This window comes from Heterodontus francisci, chromosome 6 (assembly GCF_036365525.1).
Source record: "Heterodontus francisci isolate sHetFra1 chromosome 6, sHetFra1.hap1, whole genome shotgun sequence".
NCBI lineage: Eukaryota > Metazoa > Chordata > Chondrichthyes > Heterodontiformes > Heterodontidae > Heterodontus > Heterodontus francisci.
The window spans coordinates 15,440,821-15,464,335 of record NC_090376.1 but is presented as its reverse complement, the minus strand read 5'-3'; the positions used below and the strand labels follow the sequence as shown (position 1 = coordinate 15,464,335).

At 41.6% G+C, this 23,515-nt stretch overlaps 1 protein-coding gene across 4 annotated transcripts in view; it reads right to left on the bottom strand.

Moving 5' to 3' along the window:
* Positions 1 to 23,515, bottom strand: part of prkx (protein kinase X-linked) — a 178,499-nt gene that overhangs the window by 16,763 nt on the left and 138,221 nt on the right. For 2 of the 4 annotated variants that reach the window (XR_010975185.1, XM_068033143.1), the window contains exons 6-7: positions 20,969 to 21,026; positions 567 to 644 (exon numbers count right to left, since the gene is read on the bottom strand). Coding sequence is in view for 2 of the 4 variants with exons in the window: in XM_068033143.1 (XP_067889244.1) it covers positions 567 to 644; positions 20,969 to 21,026 (136 nt within the window). In the remaining 2 variants the exon portion in view is untranslated. Of the gene's footprint in view, positions 1 to 566; positions 645 to 2,712; positions 4,371 to 18,160; positions 18,259 to 20,968; positions 21,027 to 23,515 lie in introns of those variants that run through there. The other 2 variants (XR_010975186.1, XM_068033144.1) reach the window with 2 other exon arrangements.

Genomic DNA, 23,515 nt, shown 5'->3' with positions numbered 1-23,515 from the left:
AATAGAACTATGAAACATTAGCAATGGTGGAAGAGGAAATGCATTTGTGTGATTATTGACCATTCACTACTTAAAATTTCCACTCAATGTGGTTAATCAAAAAAGTCGAGTAAATGCTAGCATTCATCTTGCCTGTATTTTAATATCTGTCACTTGTACTAATTATTAAGGACATATTTAGGATATTGGGGGCAGTTTTGTGTAGCCTTATCAAAATTACATCGACATGTTAGAAAGCATTTAGGAAAGAGTAGTTATGATGAGACTTACATGCATTTATTGGAGAAAAGATCATTCAGGATTAAGCAAGTGAAAAGCTTTGCCTTCCTGTTAAATAGTATATCGCAAAGTACACATAACAAGAATGGATTTTTCAAACTCTGTTCCTAAATTAAACAAGTATTGTGAAAGCATGTCAAATACTTTAAATATCCAACCATGAATGGTATACTGCAATATATTTAGTGGATCGTTTCTTTATTTGGCTTAATTGTTGCTAGTGTGCAAAATCCAAAAATAAAAAAGTGTTGTATATTTTGGAAGGAAACATTGTATTTGTAACTCACCTTTAGTTTTCTTAGAGGCACTGCTTCCCAGTCTACATATTTAAACCATCGGTGTCGCTTAATATCATCTGCTCCGTTCTGAAAGTTAATGGGAATAAGTTTTAGAATTCTTAACCTATCAGGATTATAGCAGTAAAACGTACACTAAGATTATTTGGTGAGTGAACTTATTGTAGTGCTGCTGTCCTGAATAGCCTACTGTTTTGCATCGCTGTGTAGTGGATAGATTCCGCACAGTCATAATTTATTTAGTTTTCGATTGGAGAATGAGCTATGGGGAACAACCTGCTGAGGTGCTTGAGCCTCAAAGTGAGAGATCCTTGTACAGCCATGTAAGGTATATAATGTGACCAAGAAAAATCAAAAATGCGTTCAGAAATCCCATAAAAGGAGGTCGAGAGGTAGCAAGTTCAGGACCGTGAAGGTCAAATTTATGACAGCGTTCACTTTGTAACACAAATGAGTTGCTGTGAAGCGTGGTTCAGGGCGGGATATTGGAATCATTTAACAAACAGCAATAATCTGTAATGAGAAGATATCGTAGAAAAATTAGATCAAATAGGATGAACAAATGCCTTCATCCAAACCCATCTTGTGAATGTACTCTGGAATCAAATTGCGACCGCCATAAAAGCAGTATAAAAGGAAGAGTCCTTCATTTCAGTGGTAAGAGTGGACTGGAAGCCAAGTCTCCAGTGGTTACTAAGTTCAATGCAGAACACTAACAATACTGACTGGCATTTTCAAGTGGCAGTTTGGCTCAGTGGTAGCACTTTTGCCTGAGTCAAAAGGTTTCACGTTAAAACTCCATTCCAGCATCAGGCCATATAATCTACAGAGGAGTGCTGCATTGTTGGAGGTGCTGTCTTTAACAAGACATTAACCTAAACTTGTTCAGGTGGATGCAAAAGATCCTTTTGCACTATTCAAAGACTGGGAAATGTAATTGAATTGGTGGATTTTTACCACAAAAATTAGAAGTCCTGCAATTCAAAGAGCTAGAAGTGAAAAAAATTAACTTGCTTTGTACAAGCAAGGATTACAGGATATAGGTAATAAAACTCAACGGTGCAATCTAGCCACAATTTATATTTACTTTTAACTTATTTTATAGCAAAGACAAGAACCAAAAACTCACTCAAGGGCCTTTGCTACTGTTATGCCTAATTACCCAATAGAATACAAGTGATAAAATGAGAAACCAAAAATGGCCAGTGTCTGCGATCACAAAAATTCAAGGGAGATTTTTCACTTCAATGCTCCTGGCACAACCAAGAAACTGCCCATGCTTTTTCATCCATTAAAATTAAGGAAATAACTTGCATTTATATAACACCTTTTATAACCTCAGGCTATTCCAAAGTGATTTACAGCCAATGAAGTACTCTTAAAGCATAGTCACTACTGTCACAGATAGCAAGATCCCTCAGACAGCAATGAGATAATGACCAAATAATCTGTTTTAGTGATGTTGGCTGAGGGACATGAAGGGACATATTGGTCAGAGCAAAGGTGTCCCTTGCTCTTCAAAATAGTGCCATAGAATCTTTTATGTTCACCTAAGGCGGCAGACGGGGGACATCAGTTTAACATCTCTGCAGAACCCCTTCAATATTGCACTATTGCCTAATTTGCTCTCCCAACGTGCATCAAAATAATAAAATCTCCTTTATTTTTGGTATTACAAACATTTTTTTTTAAAGCAAATGAACAACTGAACCCTGAAGAGTAGTCAAAATGTTAAACGAAGATAAGTGGATTGACTTCTCTTTTACCTCTAAACGATCATCTAATTAAAAGTTTAAATTGATTCAAGAATAAAAAAAAGTACTGGGAGAGTTATGCAGATCCAAACTGAGCAATACTGCAGATTCAAATAAAATGTTACTTTTGCATTCCTTCATGCTCCGTCATCTAGCGCAGGAACGTCCAATTATAGGGTAGCAAGCCTATATTTATTAACATGTTCTCCTAACATTTAGAATTTAGCATACAAACATGTAGTTGAACTTCAGGATTGCAGAATTCCTGCTTATCAGAGAGTCTGCAAGCAATCTAACACCACAGCTGAGACAGGTTTCGAGGAAACACTACGATCTTAAATTATCAGTACTTGTAAACAGTACATACAATTTCTTGTAATACATGAAAGTTAAAAGTATTCGGAGTACTTTTATGCAGCAATGATGACAAAACAATAATGTACCAAACTTTGAAAAAGAAACACAAATATGAAAACTGCTTCACGTTGGAATTTATTTCCCTTCATTCATCATTTCCTGCTTTAAACTCACGCTAACCATTTGCTAACAGTAAAAAGAAAGTATATTCATTTTTAACAATGATTATGATGGGTCATTGGTGTAAGCAATTTATGGGATTTACTCAAAGATAAAACCATAATATGTCAGTCACTAGCAGACTATCACCAATTAGTATCAGAAATGAAAATAAGCACAAATTTTCCCCACCTTTCCTCAAGACATGAAAAAAGATGTAATTATATTAAATGCCTTGCAAGTACATAATGAAACAAACCACAAAAATATTAGGAATACTAGTTGATCAACTAAAAAGATTGCCTGTACTTAGCATGGTTTAACATTCTGCAATAATAGATATTAGGCAAAACTCAACTTCATCTAAATGGTTTATCACATGACATTTCCATTTAAGAAAAATCAGGATGAGGTTTTTTCAAATCAGAGCTCTGGCAGATAATTGTATGCACATACTTATTGTACATAATTGCCTGGACTTTGCTGTAATGATGGTGTGGCAATCAGCGCTTGGTTTTATTACAGGGTAATACTGATGTCAACTTCTGCCGTTCGCACGTGCATAGTTAAAATGCGGAAATCTAGATGTTGCTCACAGAAATCTCCTGCTCCTCCACTGGGTGCATCGTTGCAGTCCTCGCTAATAGACTCGGCATTGAAATTACTGTAATGGTGTGAACTTGGAATACTTACCTATTAATTCCGCATTAAAAACAGCTGAACAAGTAGGGTTGGTGCATTTAGGAGTAGGTGAATTTTTACCATCGTAGTGATAATTACTGTCCGCCTGAAAAATTAATTTTACAAATGTGGAGTCTCATTCTGAGAAAAATCAATGTTGCAGATTTTTTTTTTTAATTAACTTTTTCTGTTTCTTCGGTTATCTCTCTCCCTTAATCCCACTTTCACTTTCAAATCTTTATTTCACTTCCTGCAAATTATTTAGATGTAATTTATACTCCCTGGTTTGCACTCTGCTTGTCTCAGTGAGGATACTTCAATCTGAGTGCTTGAAGAACCTTACTGTTGCTTGCCTGATTCACAGAGATCCTCTATAGAGGGTGCCACACTGAAGCAAATGCTCGATAAATGGAAATCTCTACTGACAAGTCCCCAGAAAGTCTGCGAGCTGCTGCCAGCGAGGTGAACAGCAAAAAGAGACAGCAAATCTGGGTCATTGTATTTATCAGTAGGTTCCATATACTAAGATAACAATCTAAATTTTACACATTAATTAAAATTTAATCCAAAAGCTTTGTTATTTGTGGCTGTCTGTGGTATACTGCTGTATTTGTTATAATCTTTACCTCCAGTAGTTATAACTCGCTTTGTGAATGCTACCTGCATGCAGAAAATCAATTACTGAACAAAGTACTTTACAGATGTGCTTATTCTAATGATGATTTGCATTTTCCTGGTTTATTTTCCTGCCATGACCTATCTTTCTTCTTTCTTCCTTTCTTTTGGGCCTCCTTATCTCGAGAGACAATGGATACGCGCCTGGAGGTGGTCAGTGGTTTGTGACCTACAGATAAAGATACAATGTATTTGGATTCATCAAACCACCTCAATGCAACAGAATTAAACGTCTTTAAAGAGAAGTGAATGTTAATAATCAAATTTTAATTATATTGAGAAAAAGAAAAATGAAGGATGGAGTGGGACCAGTGAAAGTAGCATTGGGTGTGCACATGACAACTGATGCTACACAGTCTGCAAATGTGCCAAATATTATTTTTTCTTAGTTCTTATCTGAACTGGAAGGGGAACTGGAGGCTGTTACAGAGTTAAGTTGTTACACTATGCACAGTCACCAAATAGCTGCACAAATTTAACGTAAATAAATCCTAAAGGTTGGAAAAGATGCATCTGAGGATCCTTCAGGAATTAAGCGAGCAAATCACAGGAACTTTGGTACAAATCTTCCAGAAATCACTGAATACTAAAAAAGGCATTTGGGGACTGTAAAGACAGATGTTGCACCTATTTTAGCAAAGGTAGCAAAAGTGACCCAAGAAATTACAGAACAGTGAGTTTGATGTTCATCGTGGGCAAAGTTACGGAAACTGTTACTAATGATCATGGAGCATCTAGATTTAATATGCATGTGTTCAATGCCTTCCTATCCTCCTTAGATTGGGGGGGCTGATGCCAGAGAAATGAGAATTGAAAATATTACACTCTTGTTCAAAAAGGGTGTAAGGATAAATCCTGCCAACTGCAGGCTAATCTGTTTAACCTCCGTGGTGGGAAAACTTTTAGAAATAATAATCTGCAACAAGATTGTCACTTAGACAAATGTAGATTAATTAAGGAAAGCTTGCACGTATTTGTTAAGGGAAACCACGCTTAACTAATTTGATAGAGATGTTTGACAAGGTAACAGAGGATTGATGAGGGCAATCTGGTTGATGTGCTATATATGGACTTTGAAAAGCCGTTTGGTAAAGTGCTACATAATAGACTTGCCAGCAACTTTGAAGCCCATGAATAAAATGAACAGTGTCAATATGGATACGAAGTTGGCCGAGTGACAGGAACCAGAGAGTAATGGTGAACAGTTGTTTTTCGGACTGGAGGATGGTATATATAAATGAGGTTCCCCAAGGGTTGGTACTAGGACCACTGCTTTTCTTGATCTATATTAATGACCTAGACTTGCAGATGACACAAAACTTAGAAGTATTGTGAACTGTAAGGAGAATAGTGATAGACTTCAAGAGGACACAGCCAGCCTGGTGAAGTGGCAGATGAAATTTAATGCAGCAATGTGTGAAGTGATACATTTTGGTAGGAAGTACAAAGAGGGGCAATATAAAATAGAGGATACAATTCTAAAGGGGCAGGCAAGTTGAGAAAGTGTTTAAAAGGCAATATAGGATCCTGGGCTTTATAAATTGAGGCAATAGAGTACAAAAGCATGGAAGTTAAGAACCACCTTTATAACATACTAGCTCAGTTTCAACTGGAGTATTTTGGGCATCGCACCTTAGGCAGGATGTGAAGGCTTGAGAAAGAGTGCAGAAAAGATTTACGAGAATGGTTCCAGAGATGAAGGACTTTAGTTACATGGATAGATTGGAGAAACTGGGGTTGTTCTCCTTAGAGGTTCGAGAGGAAATTGGATTGCAATGCTCAAAATCATGAGGAGTCTAGACAAGAGTAGATGAGGAGAAACTGTTCCCATTAGCGGAAGGGTCGAGGCCACAGATTTAAGGTGAATGTCAAAGGAACCAACAGTGACATGAGGAAAAACCTTCTTGTGCATTGTGTGGTTAGGATCTGGAATGCACTGCCTGAGAGTGTGGTGGAGGCAGATTCAATTGTGGCTTTCAAAAGGGAATTGGATAAATACAAGTGAGAAAATTTGCAGGGCTACAGGGAAAGGACGAGGGAGTGGGATTAGCTGAGTTGCTCTTGCAGAAAGCTGGCACAGACACGATAGCCAAATGACCTCCTTCTGTGCTATTCTATGGTTCTATGACGGGGAGGTCTTACCAATCTAATTTATTGCTTTTCTCTGAGCATGTGGAGCTTGATAAGGGTGTGGCAGTGGATGTACTGTACGGCCTTTGATGCAGTCCCTCTGGAAAGGCTGGTACTGAATGTAAAAAAAGCAAGAACCACTGGGATTATTCCACAAGATACATAATTGATTGACTAATAAAACCCAGAGGCTAGTGGTAAAGGGACCTTCAGCCTATGGTCCCACAGTTGGTTGTTTTGGGACTTCTTTTGATTAATATCTTCATTGGACAGACAGGTGGCAGATAAAATTCAATGCTTAGAATTTCAAAGTGCTTCAATGGGCACAAAAAAAAATTCAGGAAGGGACCATCAGTTACAAAGAAAGAAAATATACAGAAAATAAAAGGGATCAGATCCTGACTAACAATTGAAGCAATCACAAGAATGCTTAGTATCAGTGAAAATCAGTTGTTGGGATGTACTAAAAGGTCAATATTGAGCAAAAATTAAAAGGGGTAATCCTGTCACTTTATAAATTATTGGTGTATAGTTCTGGTCGCTGCAGTAGAAAAAGGATGCACAAGAACACAAGAAGTAGGAGCGGGAGTAGGCCATTCAGCCCCTCGAGCCTGCCCCGCCATTCAATAAGATCATGGCCGATCTGTCCCAGGCCTCAACTCCTCTTTCGGCTCCAGCTATTGAAAAGTTAGAAGGATACGATAACCAGAACAATTAAGGGAATGGAAGAATTGGAATACAAGGTAAAAAATAGACAGGGGCTCACGGAAAAACGGTTTGACAGGCTATATAGATTGTTTTTTGGATTCTAAAAAGGACTAGATGAGCATGACAAACTGTTTCATTTTGTCCAGGACAGCAGAACCAGGGGACAAAGCCTGTGCTTGAACAACAGTAAATGCAAAACTGGTCTGCAGAAACATAACTTCAATGAGCGAGTGGTAAATCCACATGCTCCCCACAGGAAGCACAGAAGTGTTGATTCATTCAAATTCAAAGATACATTACTTTCAGAAAATATTTTGGGACACAGTACACGAGTAAGCAATTGAGGATGTAAATATTAGCCAAGACAGTGCGAGAATTCTCAGCCATTCTTCAAAAACGTACCATGGATCTTTAACAGCCACCTGAACAGACAGAGCCTCAGTTTAACATCTCCTCCGAAAGACAGCATTCTCTCTGTCCTATAATGAATCGGCAGCCTAGCATTTGTCCTCAAGCCATTTAGTGGGACTTAAATGCTCCAACCGCTGACAACTGAAAGGGCAACTACTGAACCAAGATGACACACAAAGGAATTTGCCTTAATTCCTATAAGAGTGAGATAGTGGAAATAAAAGAGTATGAGGATAAGGTGGAGCAATCAGATAGGATAACTACATACAAGAAAAAGTGGGCCATGGCATGCATCCTAGAATGCTGCAGAAAGTTAAAGAGCAAACAAGCAGAAATTTTGCCTACAACCTTTCAAATATCCTTAGATATGTAAGGCTATGCAGATTAGAGTCTTTAATTTTTTTTAAATTCATTCATGGGATGTGGACGTTGCTGGCAAAACCAGCATTTATTGCCCATCCCTAACTGCCCTCGAGAAGGTAATGGTGAGCTGCCTTCTTGAACTGCTGCAGTCCATGTGAGGTAGGTACACCCACAGTGCTGTTAGGAAGGGAGTTCCAGGAATTTGACCCTGCGACAGTGAAGGAACGGCGATATAATTCTAAGTCAGGATGGTGTGTGACTTGGAAGGGAACTTGTCGGTGATGCTCTTGTCCTTCAAGGTGGTAGAGGTCGCGGGTTTGGAAGATGCTGTCCAAGGAGCTTTGCTGCATTACATCTTGTAAATGGTACACATTGCTGCCACTGTACGTCGGTGGTGGAGGGAGTGATGTTTGTGAATGGGATGCCAATCAAGTGGGCTGCTTTGTCTTGGATGATGTCGAGCTTCTCGAGTGCTGTTGGAGCTGCACCCATCCAGGCAAGTGGAGAGTATTCCATCACACTCCTGACTTGTGCCTTGTAGATGGTGGACAGGCTTTGGGGAGTCAGGCGAGTTACGTGCCGCAGGATTCCTAGCCTCTGACCTGCTCTTGTAGCCACAGTATTTATATGGCTACTCCAGTTCAGTTTCTGGTCAATGGTAGCCCCTAGGATGTTGATAGTGGGGGATTCAGCAATGGTAATGCCATTGAATGTCAAGGCGAGATGGTTAGATTCTCTCTTGTTGGAGATGGTCATTGCCTGGCACTTGTGTGGCGTGAATGTTACTTGCCACTTATCAGCCCAAGCCTGGATATTGTCCAGGTCTTGCTGCATTTAAACACAGACTGCTTCAGTGTTTGAGTCACGAATGGTGCTGAACATTGTGCAATCATCAGCAAACATCCTCACTTCTGACCTTATGATTGAAGGAAGGTCATTTATGAAGCAGCTGAAGATGTTTGGGCTTAGAACTACCCTGAGGAACTCCTGCAGTGATGTCCTGGAGCTCAGATGATTGGCCTCCAACAACCACAGCTATCGTCGTTTGCGCTAGGTATGACTCCAACCAACAGAGAGTTTTCCCCGATTCCCATTGACTCCAGTTTTGCTCGGGCTCCTTGATGCCACACTCGGTCAAACGCTGCCTTGATGTCAAGGGACATCACCTCACTCTCACCTCACCTCGAGTTCAGCTCTTTTGTCCATGTTTGAACCAAGGCTGTAATGAAGTCAGGAGCTGAGTGGCCTTGTTGGACCCAAAACTGAGCATCACCAAGCAGGTTATTGCGAAGCAAGTGCTGCTTGATGGCACTGTTGACGACACCTTCCATCACTTTGCTGATGATTGAGAGTAGACTGATGGGGCGGTAATTGGCCAGGTTGGACTTGTCCTGCTTTGTGTGTACAGGACATACCTGGGCAATTTTCCACATTGCCGGGTCGATGCCAATGTTGTAGCTGTACTGGAATAGCTTGGCTAGGGGCGCAGCAACTTCTGGAGCACAGGTCTTCAATACTATTGCCAGAATATTTATTTATTTAGAGATACAGCACTGAAACAGGCCCTTCGAGTCTGTGCCAACCAACAACCACCCATTTATACTAACCCTGCAGTAATCCCATGCTGCCTATCACCTACCTACACTAGGGGCAATTTACAATGGCCAATTTACCTATCAACCTGCAAGTCTTTGGCTGTGGGAGGAAACCGGAGCACCCGGCGAAAACCCATGCGGTCACAGGGAGAACTTGCAAACTCCGCACAGGCAGTACCCAGAATCGAACCCGGGTCCCTGGAGCTGTGAGGCTGCAGTGCTAATCACTGCGCCACTGTGCCGCCCCTATTGTCAGGCCCCATAGCCTTTGCAGTATCCAGTGCCTTCAGTTGTTTTTTGATATCACGCAGAGTGAATCTAATTGGCTGAAGTCTGGCATCTGTAATGCTGGGGACTTCAGGAGGAGACAGAGATGGGTCATCAACTCGGCACTTCTGGCTGAAGATTGTCGCAAATGCTTCTGCCTTATCTTTCGCACTGATGTGCTGGGCTCCCCCATCATTGAGAATGGGGATATTTGTGGAGTCACCTCCACCACTTAGTTGTTTAATTGTCCACCACCATTCACAGCTGGATGTGGCAGGACTACAGAGCTTAGATCTGATCCGTTGGTTTTGCTTCGCTTAGCTCTGTCTATTGCATGCCAAACTGTATAAGCAGCATGCAAGTAGTCCTGGGTAGTAGCTTCACCAGGTTGACCTCATTTGGAGGTATGCCTGGTGCTGCTCCTGGCATGTCCTCCTGCACTCCTCATTGAACCAGGGCTGGTTTCCTGGCTTGATGGTAATGGTAGAGTAGGGGATATGCCAGGCCATGAGGTTACAGATTGTGGTTGAGTACAATTCTGCTGCTGCTGATGGCCCACAACGCCACATGGATGCCCAGTTTTGCATTGCTAGATCTGTTCGAAATCTGTCCCATTTAGTACGGTGATAGTGCCACGTAACACGATGGACGGTATCCTCAATCTGAAGGCGGGACTTCGTCTCCTCAAGGACTGTGCGGTGGTCGCTCCGACCAATACAGTCATGGACAGAAGCATCAGCGGCAGGCAGATTGGTGAGTCAAGTATGTTTTTCCCTCGTGTTGGCTCCCCGACCACCTTCCGTAGACCCAATCTAGCAGCTATGTCTTTTAGTACTTGGCCAGCTTGGTCAGTAGTGGTGCCACCGAGCCACTCTTGGTGATGGACATTGATGTCCCCCACCCAGAGTACATTTTGTTCCCTTGCCCCCTCAGTGCTTCCTCCAAGTAGTGTTCAACATGGAGGAGTACTGACCGATCAGCTGAGGGAGGGCAGTAGGTGGTAATCAGTAGGAGGTTACCTTGCCCACGTTTGACCTGATGCCATGAGACTTCATGGGGTCCGGAGTTGATGTTGAGAATTCCCAGGGCAACTCCCTTCCTACTGTAGACCACTGTCCCACACCTCTGCTGGGTCTGTCCTGCCAGTGGGACAGGACATACTCGGGGATAGTGTTGGCAGTGTCTGACACATTGCCTGTAAGGTATGATTCCGAGTATGACTATGTCAGTCTGTTGCTTGACTAGTCTGTGAGACAACTCGCCCAACTTTGGCACAAGCCCCCAGATGTTAGTAAGGAGGACTTTGCAGGGTCGACAGGGCTGGGTTTGCCGTTGTCGTTTCCGGTGCCTAGGTCGATGCCGGGTGGTCTGTCCAGTTTCATTCCTTTTTATTGACTTCGTAGCGGTTAGGTACAACGGAGTGGCTTGCTGGGCCATTTCAGAGGGCATGTAAGAGTTAACCACATTGCTGTGGGTCTGGAGTCACATATAGGCCAGACCAGGTAACGACAGCAGACTTCCTTCCCTGAAGGACATTAGTGAACCAGATGGGCTTTTACAACTATCAACAATGGTTTCATGGCCATTAGACTAGCTTTTTAATTCCAGTCTTATTAATTAAATTCAAATTCCACCTTCTGCTGTGGTGGGATTCAAACCCATGTCTCCAGAATAATACCCTGGGTCTCTGGATTACTAGTCCAGTGATAATACCACTACGCCACCGTCTCCCCTGCAAGAGATTAGAACAATTGTGCCTCTTTTCACTAGAACCAAGGCAGCTAAAGTAGCTTAGAGATATTCAAATGTATGAGTGGTTTGATAAACTAAATAGGCAACAACTACTTTTATTAATAGCAAGAGGTTACATGAAGGGTAAAATTTAAAGATTACATAAAGAATGAAGCGAAAGATTGATAATTTCTTTTAAATATACGGTTGTTAAACATGAAATATCCTCTACAACGAACAGTGATGTATACAAAATCTGTAATAGATTTTAAAATGGATTTAGATAAATGTCTGAAATAAAAATTTTAAAAGGATATACATATAGAGAAAGATCAGGAGGCTGGAACTCCTGCCATCCTGGTCATCAGGCTCATTGGGCTGAATTTTCTTTTCCCGCTGCCACTCACAGCAACAAGCGAGAAAAATGGCAGCCCGCACGCAGGGGCTGCGTGCCACCACACTGCCATGATCTAGCGCGTGGCGGTTCATTTAAATATGCAGTGTGGGCCGCTCTGCACCAATCAGGTGGTGGGAGAGGGCTCTGCAACGCATGAACAGTGTCAGCTGCCTCTGCGCAGACGATGGCACCATTTATAAAGGAGCTCCAGACCTGCACAGTTGAATCCCGCACCCCATCCCCACTACACTATAAATACCGGACGCGGACCCACCCGGAACATAAACGGCCGTCCCGTTTTCCCCTCCACCAAAACACTTACATTGAACATTTGACCTTCCCCCCCCCACCCCCCGTCACCAAACTGCACCAAGTGCAGAGGTCACCCCTTCTCCACCCACCCTGCACTAGAAATGCAGAGTCGACACCCCCCACTACACTAAAAATCCTCAGTTTCCTGCCCTTCCCCACCTTGGTGGCGCCAGCATTCCCTGGACGGGAAAGTGAAGGCGAGTGAATCCCGCCCATCGCACAGATGATCCCGGACAGCCAGTAAGATTGCGGGGAATTGTAAATGTATTCATTTCCTTTATTTAAATATTTAAAGTTGCATCCTGTCGCTGAGCGGAGGAGGGGCCGCCTCAGAGCCTCGCTGCTGCCGGGAAGATCAGGCCCGCTAATCCTGGTGTAGGACTCTGTGGTGGCCCGTTGCCGCTGTGATCTTCCGGCAGCACCCCGCCGCCACGGAACCTGACATTGGGAGCTTAACAAAATCCAGCCCGTCATGTGTAAACCTATTTCCATTGCTTTTTTTAAGCTGCACATCTCTCGCCAGACCACCTGACTGTGACTGCCATCAAATTAGTCTGCACCAATTTAACTGATTAAAGTAGACAGTCACCCAATATGCCAATTACTTTATAATTGGGGGGGAAAAATGCAGTCCTCGGAATTATTCAACACATCATTCCTGTCAATAATTGACTAAGATACATATTTTATTGTTTGCAAGCAAGATGAAACTATTGTACTTAATATTCCACAGCACAAGTGTACAAAACTAGTGTGACATCTGCCAACTGTTGTTATATATGGGTTGAGGTAACAGATGACAGCTAAAAATGGGAGCCAAACAAATAATATCCACAGCCTACCAGCATTTCAATCAGCTGAGCTGTGGGGATTGCAGAGATGTACAAAGTATGCTGTGCATTTAACCTGAAAGTGGTCTGCTAATGCACAGAGCTAAAAACAAAATCACAAATTACCAAGATTGAGCAGCTGCAGCTCCACCTAACCGGATAGGCTATCTGGCTACACTAGCTGGTTGATCATAACATTTTAAGGGAAATCAGGCCCTAGTTAGTCTTATGTGTAGAGTGGATGTCCTGTTTGGCAGGTTGTTACTGTAATGCATCCAAGGAAGAATTGCAAATCAAGACAAAACTACACCTGTGAACACATTCAAAGTTTTATGGGGATTAGCATTTTAGATTTGAAAGCTATGTCAAAAAAAACTAGTTGATGACTAAAAGTAAAAATGTTTCCAACCAAACCAAATTTGCATGGCGTCAGAAAAAGAATTGACTATCAATTTTTTGATACTATCCTAAAATTAAATTTCAATTACTGTGTATTCACTCACTTCATGTGAACTTTTGAGACATTTAACTGTTGCTCTCAAGTCATTCGGTAACTTGTGTCATTGCAGTGTCGCCACTTTAACTAAAAACAAATGTTATCCTGGGCTAGGCTACTGATAAATGCACCCCATAACATAATTATTCAGCAATTTGATCTGTATACAACTTTACATTCTCTCATTAATTTTATTCATGAAAAGACTCAGTGCTGAGGCATAAAATAGTGGGTGTACTAGTTGCATCAAATGTAAATGATTTGCAGCTGCAATGAGGCTTACAGAGGTCAAGGATATAATACATCAGCTTATAAACAAGTGACTCCACAAAGAGAACTATAAAAATTATATAAATTATTAGGCAAGATTTATTTGCAGGAATTGGCAAAACTAAGTATATTATGAAATTTTGTCCTGCATAGTGGGCCATCACTGCTGAATGGCCAAGAATAATGATAACAAAGCCTCAAACTACAGTTAAGGGTAAAGCTTCTAACTGCCTATCTTCCTTCATGCACTACATAAAAGTCAGTATGTTGCAAAATTCAATTGTCTGAAAGACTTCTTAAAAGTAAATACTGCAGCTTCGTGTTGTAGTTGCAGATTAAGAACTCAACACAGGCGGTGGTGCAAAATCAGCAGTGTTGGATGACTCACCCATTACACACAGCATCTGATATTTAATTCCACTGATGGTAATGGAACCGACTATCAGATGCTACATATAATGGGCGGTTGATCCAATACTGCTCAATGCGTCATCGCCCGTGTCGAGTTCTTACTCCAACTACAACACGAAGCTGAAATGCCAGCCATCTTAAAAAAAAAGAGTCCTGAGTAAAGATCCTGAGATTAAGCTGCCACATTAATATTACTGTTGCAGTGTGGCTGATTTTTACCCTAAAACTAAATCTCAGGATTCATGGAATGATCTGGCTTTGCTGTACAAATCAATGTTACTGTTATTCATTCTGATTTGCAACTGATATATTTATAGAGTCATAGAATGGTTACAGCACAGGTGGCGGCCATTCGGCCCATTGTGTCTGTGGTTGCTCTTTGAAGAAGCAATTCACCGAGTGCCACTCCCCTGCCTTCTCCCCATAGCCCTGCACATTCTTCATTTTCAGATAATAATCCAATTCCCTCTTGAATGCCTTCACCACACTCTCAGGCAGTGCATTCCAGGTCCTAACCACTAGATGCGTTAAAAAGTTTTTCCTCATGGCGCATTGCTTCTTTTGCCAATTGCCTGAAACTTGTGATCTCTGGTTCTCGATCCTTTACTTTGATCTTAATGCTTATAAAGCACACACAAAAAGCACAATCATATGAAATTCATCTCATGTTACTAATCCTTTTTCAAATAGTACATGCACCTGTCATTGCCTACAATATTTCCACATTGAAGAAATTAGCTTTGGTTTATCTGTAAACTTTAATGGCTGCTTTCAACTAATCAAGTCCTAAAAAATACATCTAGTCATGGTTGGCCAGTCTTAGAAATTACCTTTGAGTTCAAAAAGAAGTCTTTGCTGAGCAAGCCATCTTACTTATACCACCAGCAGCAAGATTATGCTGAGATGAAATTGGTCACCCACAGTGTATACAGAGTTAAAACAGACCTCCCTCAGGTGTAATAAGGCTCCCCAATGTCTATTTGCATGACAAAAAATGCCACTAATAAAGTATTAATATTCTATTAATCGGGCAGAAGCAAGAAAGCCTAAATTATACAAATAGGCATCAGTATAATATTCCCAAAGAGTTTTATTACATACAATTACAGTAATAGTACTGGTAACAATTCTCAACTGCTTTATTAGATTTGCTCCATACTTACTATATTTGCATACTGCTTACAAAGGAATTACAGTATACTTTGAATATTTTTAAGGCAGAGGTAGATATATTCTTGATAAGCAAGGGGATGGAAGGTTATCAGGGGGTAGGTGGAAATGCGCAGTAATCAGTTCAGCCATGAAATTATTGAATGGTGGAGCAGGCTCGAAGGGCTGAGTGGCCTACTCCTGCTCCTAATTCATATGTACTATGATCAGATTACTTAAATTGCTCCGGTCGTTTTAAACAGACTCCAGAAGCTGGCTGAGCATATCTACCCTGAGGCACAGTGCAGCTTACGAGCAGAGAGATCCACCATTTACATGTTGTTCGTCCTTTGCCAGCTACAGAAGAAATGCTGCGAACAACAGATGCCCCTCTTTCATGAACCTCACCAAAGCCTTTGACCTCGTCAGCAGACGTGGTCTCTTCAGACTACTAGCAAAGATCGGATGCCCACCAAAGCTACTAAGCATCATCACCTCATTCCATGACAATATGAAAGGCACAATTCAGCATAGCGGTGCCTCATCAGACCCCTTTCCTATCCTGAGTGGTGTTAAACAGGGCTGTGTTCTCACACCTACACTGTTTGGGATCTTCTTCTCACTGCTGCTCTCACATGCATTCAAGTCTTCAGAAGAAGGAATTTTCCTCCACACAAGATCAGATGGCAGGTTGTCCAACCTTGGCCCGTCTTAGAGCGAAGACCAAAGTACGGAAAGTCCACATCAGGGAATTCTTCTTTGCTGACGATGCGGCATTAACATCCCACACAGAAGAGCATCTGCAGAGACTCAGCGACTGGATTGCGGCTGCCTGCAACGAATTTGGCCTAACAATCAGCCTCAAGAAAACGCACAGCATGGGACAGGATGTCAGAAACACTCCATCAATATTGGCGACCACGCTCTGGAAGTGGTTCAAGAGTTCACCTACCTAGGCTCAACTGTCACCAGTAACCTGTCTCTAGATGCAGAAATCAACAAGCGCATGGGAAAGGCATCCACTGCGATGTCCAGACTGGCCAAGGGGGTGTGGGAAAATGGCACACTGACACGGAACACAAAGGTCCGAGTGCATCAAGCCTGTGCCCTCAGTACCTTGCTCTAAGGAAGCGAGGCCTGGACAACGTATGTCAGCCAAGAGCGATGTCTCAACTCATTCCATCTTCGTTGCCTCCGGAGAATTCTTGGCATCAGGTGGCAGGACCGTATCTCCAACGTAGAAGTCCTCGAGGCGGCCAACATCCCCAGCATATACACCCTACTGAGCCAGCGGCGCTCGAGATGGCTTGGCCATGTGAGTCACATGGAAGATGGCAGGATCCCCAAGGACGCATTGTACAGCGAGCTCGTCGCTGGTATCAGATCCACCGACCGCCCATGTCTCAGCTTTAAAGACATCTGCAAACGCGACATGAAGTCCTGTGACAATGACCACAAGTCGTGGGAGTCATTTGCCAGTGATCGCCAGAGCCGACGGATTGCCATAAAGGCAGGGCTAAAGAGTGGCGAGTCGAAGAGACTTAGCAGTTAGCAGGAAAAAAGACAGAAGCACAAGGAGAGAGCCAACTGTGTAACAGCCCCAACAACCAATTTTATCTGCAGTGCCTGTGGAAGAGTGTCACGCTAGAATTGGCCTTTATAGCCACTCCAGGCACTGCTTCACAAACCACTGACCATCTCTAGGCGCTTACCCATTGCCTCTTGAGACAAGGAGGCCAAAGAAGAAGAAAGAAGACGACTTAAATTACAGGAATGGAAAAAGTCCACTGTAAAAGGCCATCTATATAACCAAGTTTGATTCGACAGTTCCATTAAGCAACCATTTTATGTTTCACAAAAAATTCTTAAAACATAATGAAAACCATGAGGTTTTACATTAAGGTATTCTACTGATGATCTTTTACTACAGAACCATACCCAACATCAATCAAAAACTAAGACGACAAATTAGCCTTTATCTTTTTTTTTTAAGCTTGTTTTTATTTGTACCACTGGAAAATGCTAATCTTTCTGTTTCATGGTGCATAGGCACATCCAGTCAACTTTAGTAATTATAGAGTTGGTATATATGATCCTGAGCCCATATACTCTTCATCACCAAGACAGACTACTTTCCCCTATCTCAAGCTTCCATACATTCCCTTGCCTCAAGATATAAAAACTCTCATACATTCCTTTATGACTTTGAGTCGATGGTTCTCCTTGCTGACCTTCGGTCCTTCTGATCTTTGGCTCATTTAAAACTATATGCTGCTCAGACACTATTCGGCACCAAATCCCTCTTACCCACTTCACCCCTGCCTCTCATCCTTATTGGCATTCTGTCCCTCAATGCTTCATATTTAAAATTCTTGCCCTTTTATTTACTTATTTAGAGATACAGCACTGAAATACGCCCTTCGGCCCACCGACTCTGTGCCGACCAACAACCACCCATTTATACTAACCCTACAGTAATCCCATAATACCTACCACCTACCTACACCAGGGGCAATTTATAATGGCCAATTTACCCATCAACCTGCAAGTCTTTGGCTGTGGGAGGAGACCAGAGCACCCGGCGAAAACCCACGCGGTCACAGGGAGAACTTGCAAACTCCGCACAGGCAGTACCCAGAATCGAACCCAGGTCCATGGAGCTGTGAGGCTGCGGTGCTAACCATTGCGCCGCCCTTCTTGAAATCCCTCCAGGGCTTTACCCCTCATTTTTTCCAAACCTACAACTGCACCCTGAACTGTACTTATGATTCCAGCTACTTGCACATCCCACTCTCCCTTACCCCATTCAGCATCCTACACCCCAACTTCAGGAATTCTATCCCTGCACCTCTCAGCCTTACCATCTTTAAGATCCTCATTAAAACCCACCTCTTTGACCAAGATTTGCATCATTCCTCCTAATCTCTCCTCCTTTGACTTGCCGTCCATTTTCCTCATGCTTCTGTGAAGCTCACAGGGGTGTCTTTCTATGTTAAAAGTGTTATATGTTGTTATTCTTTGGTAATAAGTGAGTTCTAAAATTTTAAATAAAACAAATAGCACTAGTACAAAACAAATATTGCTTAGTTTCTTTGAAGTTCCTTTGTTAAAAAGCACTTGACAATTTTTTAAAAGCTGGAATTATTTATACAAGATAATTACTAGTCTCAGAATTTTGCATAATCACCTGGTCTTCCCCCACTATACTATATATAATCCTAAACCAAGCAGCACTGAGATGCCAAATAGAAAGACACTGAAATGCAACACAATAACTGGTAGGACAGCTCCTAACTATGGAAGGTTATAGAGAAAAATAAGGCATTGGCCGGGTGGAAACCTCATACTTGCAAACTGAATATCTTTGAAAAATCTAAGTAGACTTTACACGTTGTAGTAATCCCAACACAAAATGGGTGAACTAAAACTTTTGATACTGGGCACTACCCTGACTTGGACTATCACCAGGAGGAAGGAACAAACAAAAGGACACATTTGCATTTATATAGTACCTTTCATGTCGTAATGTGCTACAAAGTCAATTAATTACCTAGTCACCTGCTGTGCTGCTTTTGCCTACAGAACAATGAGATGAATAACATACTGAACTGTTTTTGTGGTGTTGGTTGTAGGATGAATGCTGACCAGAACACCAGGAGAACTCCCTGCTCTTCTTGAAAAGTACCATGGGATCATATGATCACCTGAATAGACAGGACTCCCTCAGTATTGCATTGAAATGTCTGCCTAGAATTATTTGCTCAAATCCTGGATTAGGGCTTGGATCTACAATCTATGAATAAAGAGGTGAGATTGCAATCACCAAGTTAAGCTAACTTAGTTCACTCTGCCTACTTAGTAATGAATGACCTAAAAGAAAATCCATAGCTTGAAGAATTTTTCCTAAATGAAAGGCTTGCACCTATGGCACATCATCCAAGTGATAACTTTCTTTTTTGGAAGAAAGTGGAGTTCACAAGATAATCACTAACGAGGCCCATTTGACTATTTCATCTATTCAGAATGCTCCTAAAGTTCTACCAATGCAGCATTCAACTGGTTTTTAAATTATTCTGGAGTTTTCACTTCCATTCCAGTTGTTGATCACCGTGTGAAGAACTTCCTCATATCAGTCCGAAATTTGTCTTTACACTTGCAACACCTTATTCTACTCTCACTTTACCTCTTAAGTAATTTTCCAGATTTACCTTTTCCATACCATTTACAATACTGCACATTTCTAGAAGATCCCCTTGATAAAAATCTCCTTCCAAAGTAGAAAAGCCCAAATGTCCCAGTATTCCCTCATTAAGAAAAGCTCTAAGACTGGTAAGTCAGTGCACTGACTCTTTTCTGCACTGCCCCCAGAGCTTGAAGGCCTCCCTTGTGGCCTGGTAACTAGAACTAAGCCTAGCATTCAACGTATGGTCTAACCAAAGCCCTGTACAGTTTGATCATGACTTTCTCTAACTTGTATTCTACTGTTGAATTTATTAAGTGCTGCTCTCCTGAGCTTGGACATTTTGAGCACTGAGCCTCCAAGGATTCCATGTCTTTTTCAACTTCACTCTTCAATACATGTGCTACCTATTTTTCGTTTCAAAGTTTTACATTTTCCTGTATTAAATTTCATCTTACACTCTAACCACTTGCATATTTTGTCCAGCTCATTCTGCACTGTCTGCTTGAATGTCTCTGACTCTCCTAGCTTGGCATGATTCCTGCATTAGGTTCCTGAAATGGTAGATAAGAGTCACTGTGAATTCGAGATAATTTTTCATTCTGATTTTGAACAAGTAAATCTAAACATCTGTTCATTTGTCCTCATTTGTTTCTGTGTTTGATGGTTTTAAATTTAAAAGCATTTAAGGCTGGGATAGATAGATTTTTGGTCTCGCAGGGAATCAAGGGATATGGGGAGCGGGCAGGAAAGTGGAATTGACGCCCAAGAGCAGCCATGATCATGTTGAATGGCGTAGCAGGCTCAAAGGGCCATATGGTCTACTTATGCTCCTATTTCGTGTTCTTGTAAACTGGTCAGAAATAGTCTGGAAGTAAAATAAAAGTGGAAAGAATCTGCTGTACTATCAAGAAATTCTGTTCAGTAGTGTTGTGACAAAGTATGGGCTGCAGACAGCATTCCTCACCAAAAATGTCAGTTGGGTGTGTGGGGGGGGGGGGGGGGGAGAGAGAGAGAGAGGGGAGAGAGAGAGAGAGAGGGGAGAGAGAGAGAGAGAGGGGAGAGAGGGAGAGAGGGGAGAGAGGGAGAGAGGGGAGGGGAGAGAGGGGAGGGGAGAGAGGGGAGAGAGAGAGAGAGGGGAGAGAGAGAGAGGGGAGAGAGAGAGAGGGGAGAGAGAGAGAGGGGAGAGAGAGAGAGGGGAGAGAGAGAGGGGAGAGAGAGAGGGATCTACTCAAACCATCTGTTCTCAGCTCACCTTGGCTTAGCAGTTTTAAACTGCATGAGAAAACAGAAATAAAGGTTAACCACTAAGTGTACAAGAATCATGTAGTAATTCAGACAATACAATTCCCTTAAACAGTACTGATGCTTACCCTACAATGAAAGGCAATGATTGATTTTGAAGAAAAATTAGTTCGATAGAATAGGGGAACTGCTCAACACTGTGTACATCAACTTTCAAATCTGCAGTTTCAAATAAAATTTGATGAAACTAATGTTATTTGGTGATTACTTACCTTCATATTTCCTAATCGCCTTGTCCGGTCAATAACCAGAAGCTTTTTTATGAGGTCTCTAAAATAAAAAAAATGTTACATGCATCAAAAATATTACTTCCCATACAACAGATTTGGTAAACATTAAACATTTGAACATGTATAAATGCATTAAAGTTTTCTAAAATACTACTATTGGCTAGTAACAGATCCTGTAATGTTATTTAGAAGACTAACTCAACAATTGAAAGGCTCGTGAGAGAAATGAAATTATGCACAAATTAATATGAATGGAACGTTAGCATAGTTAAATGTTCTATTTCCTTTTTGTAAATATATCACTAGATCTCCCATGCCATCGCTCATGGTTATTTCAAGGCACAAACTAGAGGAAAAAGAAACAGGCCAGCCAAAAACATGCCAATTATCAAGCGGAGGCTCAGAAATTATTACAATCCAAAGACTGTCTCAAACTAAAACAAAGAGCATAAGGCAGCAGGAACAGGATTAGGCCATTCAGTCATAATCAGATCATAGATTATCTATACCTCAATCTTTTTACTTGCCTTTGCTCCATATAACTCTATACCCTTACCTAACAAAAATCTATTAATCTCGGTTTTGAAAATTTCAATTGACCCAGCATGGGCAGAGGGGGGCGGGGGAGAAGCGGGGGAGGAAGAAAAAAAAAGAGATTCCAGATTACCGCTACCCTTTATGTGAAGAAATGCTTCTTGAAGTCCCTCCGAGCTGGCTTAGATCTAATTGTAAATTATGCCACCAGGATTTCTCCACCAGAAATATTAGCGATGTATATTATTTGAAGCAGAAACGGCAGGATAAGAATGTTTCTAGGGAAGTTTGTGATTTTTTCCCCACCGGCATATTTAGTGTTTTTAGAGTTTTTTTTTTATTATTTAGGGACCTATAGTGGGATGTTTGGGGTACCAAAATGGCTACTGAAAAAAAAAATTCTGCTTTTTTTTTGGAATGGGTTTTTTTTTTTTGCGCATTACTACATGCTTTTAGGGAATGTGCAAGGCATTTCCCAACTACAGTGGTGCAAAGGTACAGTGGAACTAATGTAAAATGAAACGGCAGAATGTACTATTTATTCAGTAGAACAAATGACCCACAATGTGACAAGCATTTAAATAACATTACAAAGTTATATCTTGTGCCAGCAGGTTGGGAAGAAAAGCTGCAATGCAATTTATCTGCATATAGCTTCAAATCTTATTCTAACATACACGTTACATCTTCAATAAAATTAAGGCGGTAAAAATAACAAAAACAAACCAAGCACTAGGTTTTATTCCTACAGGAACAAAATTGAAAAGTAGAGAAGTTATGCTAAACTTGCACTGAACCTTGGTTAGACAACTCAGAGTATTGTGAGCAGTTCTGGTCGCCATATTATAAAAAGGATGTGGAGACACTGAAGAGGGTGCAAAAAAGATTTACAAGGACGCTACCAGAGCTGTGAGGTTATACCTATCAGGAAAAGATGAACAGATTGAATCTCTTTTCTCCTGAAGAGAGAAGGCTGAGGGGTGGCCAATAAAGGTCTATAAAATTCTGAAAGTTTGTGAATAGACACAGAGTTTCCACTCGTGGGGAAGGACACACTAGAGACTATCAACATAAGATAGTCACCAAGAAATTAAACAGGGAATTGAGAACAAATTTTTTTTATGGCAAAGTGTGGAACTCACTACCATAGGAAGTAGTTGTGCCAAATAGCATAGATGCATTTAAGGGGAAGCTGTATAAGCGCATGAGGGAGAAGGCAATAAAGGGGAACACCAATAAAGTTAGATGTGGAAGAATGAGAGGAGGCTTGAGTGTAGCATAAATGCCAACAGGGACTGGTTGGTCCGAGTAGCCTGTTTCTGTGCTGTATATTCTATCTAATTTACTTAATAAGTTAAGCAGGACACACAAAGAACAAAGAACAGTACAGCACAGGAACAGGCCATTCGGCCCTCCAAGCCTGCACCGTTAATGCCTGTCTGAACTAACACCTTCTGCACTTCCATGGACCGTACCCCTCTATTCCCATCTTATTTATGTATTTGTCAAGATGCCTCTTAAACGTCGCTATCATACCTGCTTCCACCACCTCCCCCGGCAGCAAGTTCCAGGCACTCACCACCCTCTGTATAAAGAACTTGCCTCGCACATCCCCTCTAAACTTTGCCCCTCTCACCTTAAATCTATGTCCCCTAGTAACTGACTCTTCCACCCTGGGAAAAAGCTTCTGACTATCCACTCTGTCCATGCCACTCATAACTTTGTAAACCTCCGTCGTTCCAGTGAAAACAATCCGAGTTTATCCAACCTCTCCTCATAGCTTATGCTCTCCAGACCAGGCAACATCCTGGTAAACCTCTTCTGTACCCTCTCCAAAGCCTTCTGGTAGTGTTGCGACCATTTATATTCAAAGTAAAATAAAAGTATGCTACACTGTTGGGAAAGTATGATGTATACCCATATAGGACCATGATTCACTAAACCTTAAAATAGCTATTTAACTCAGATTGTGGCCATCTGGTTACCTGAAAAAAA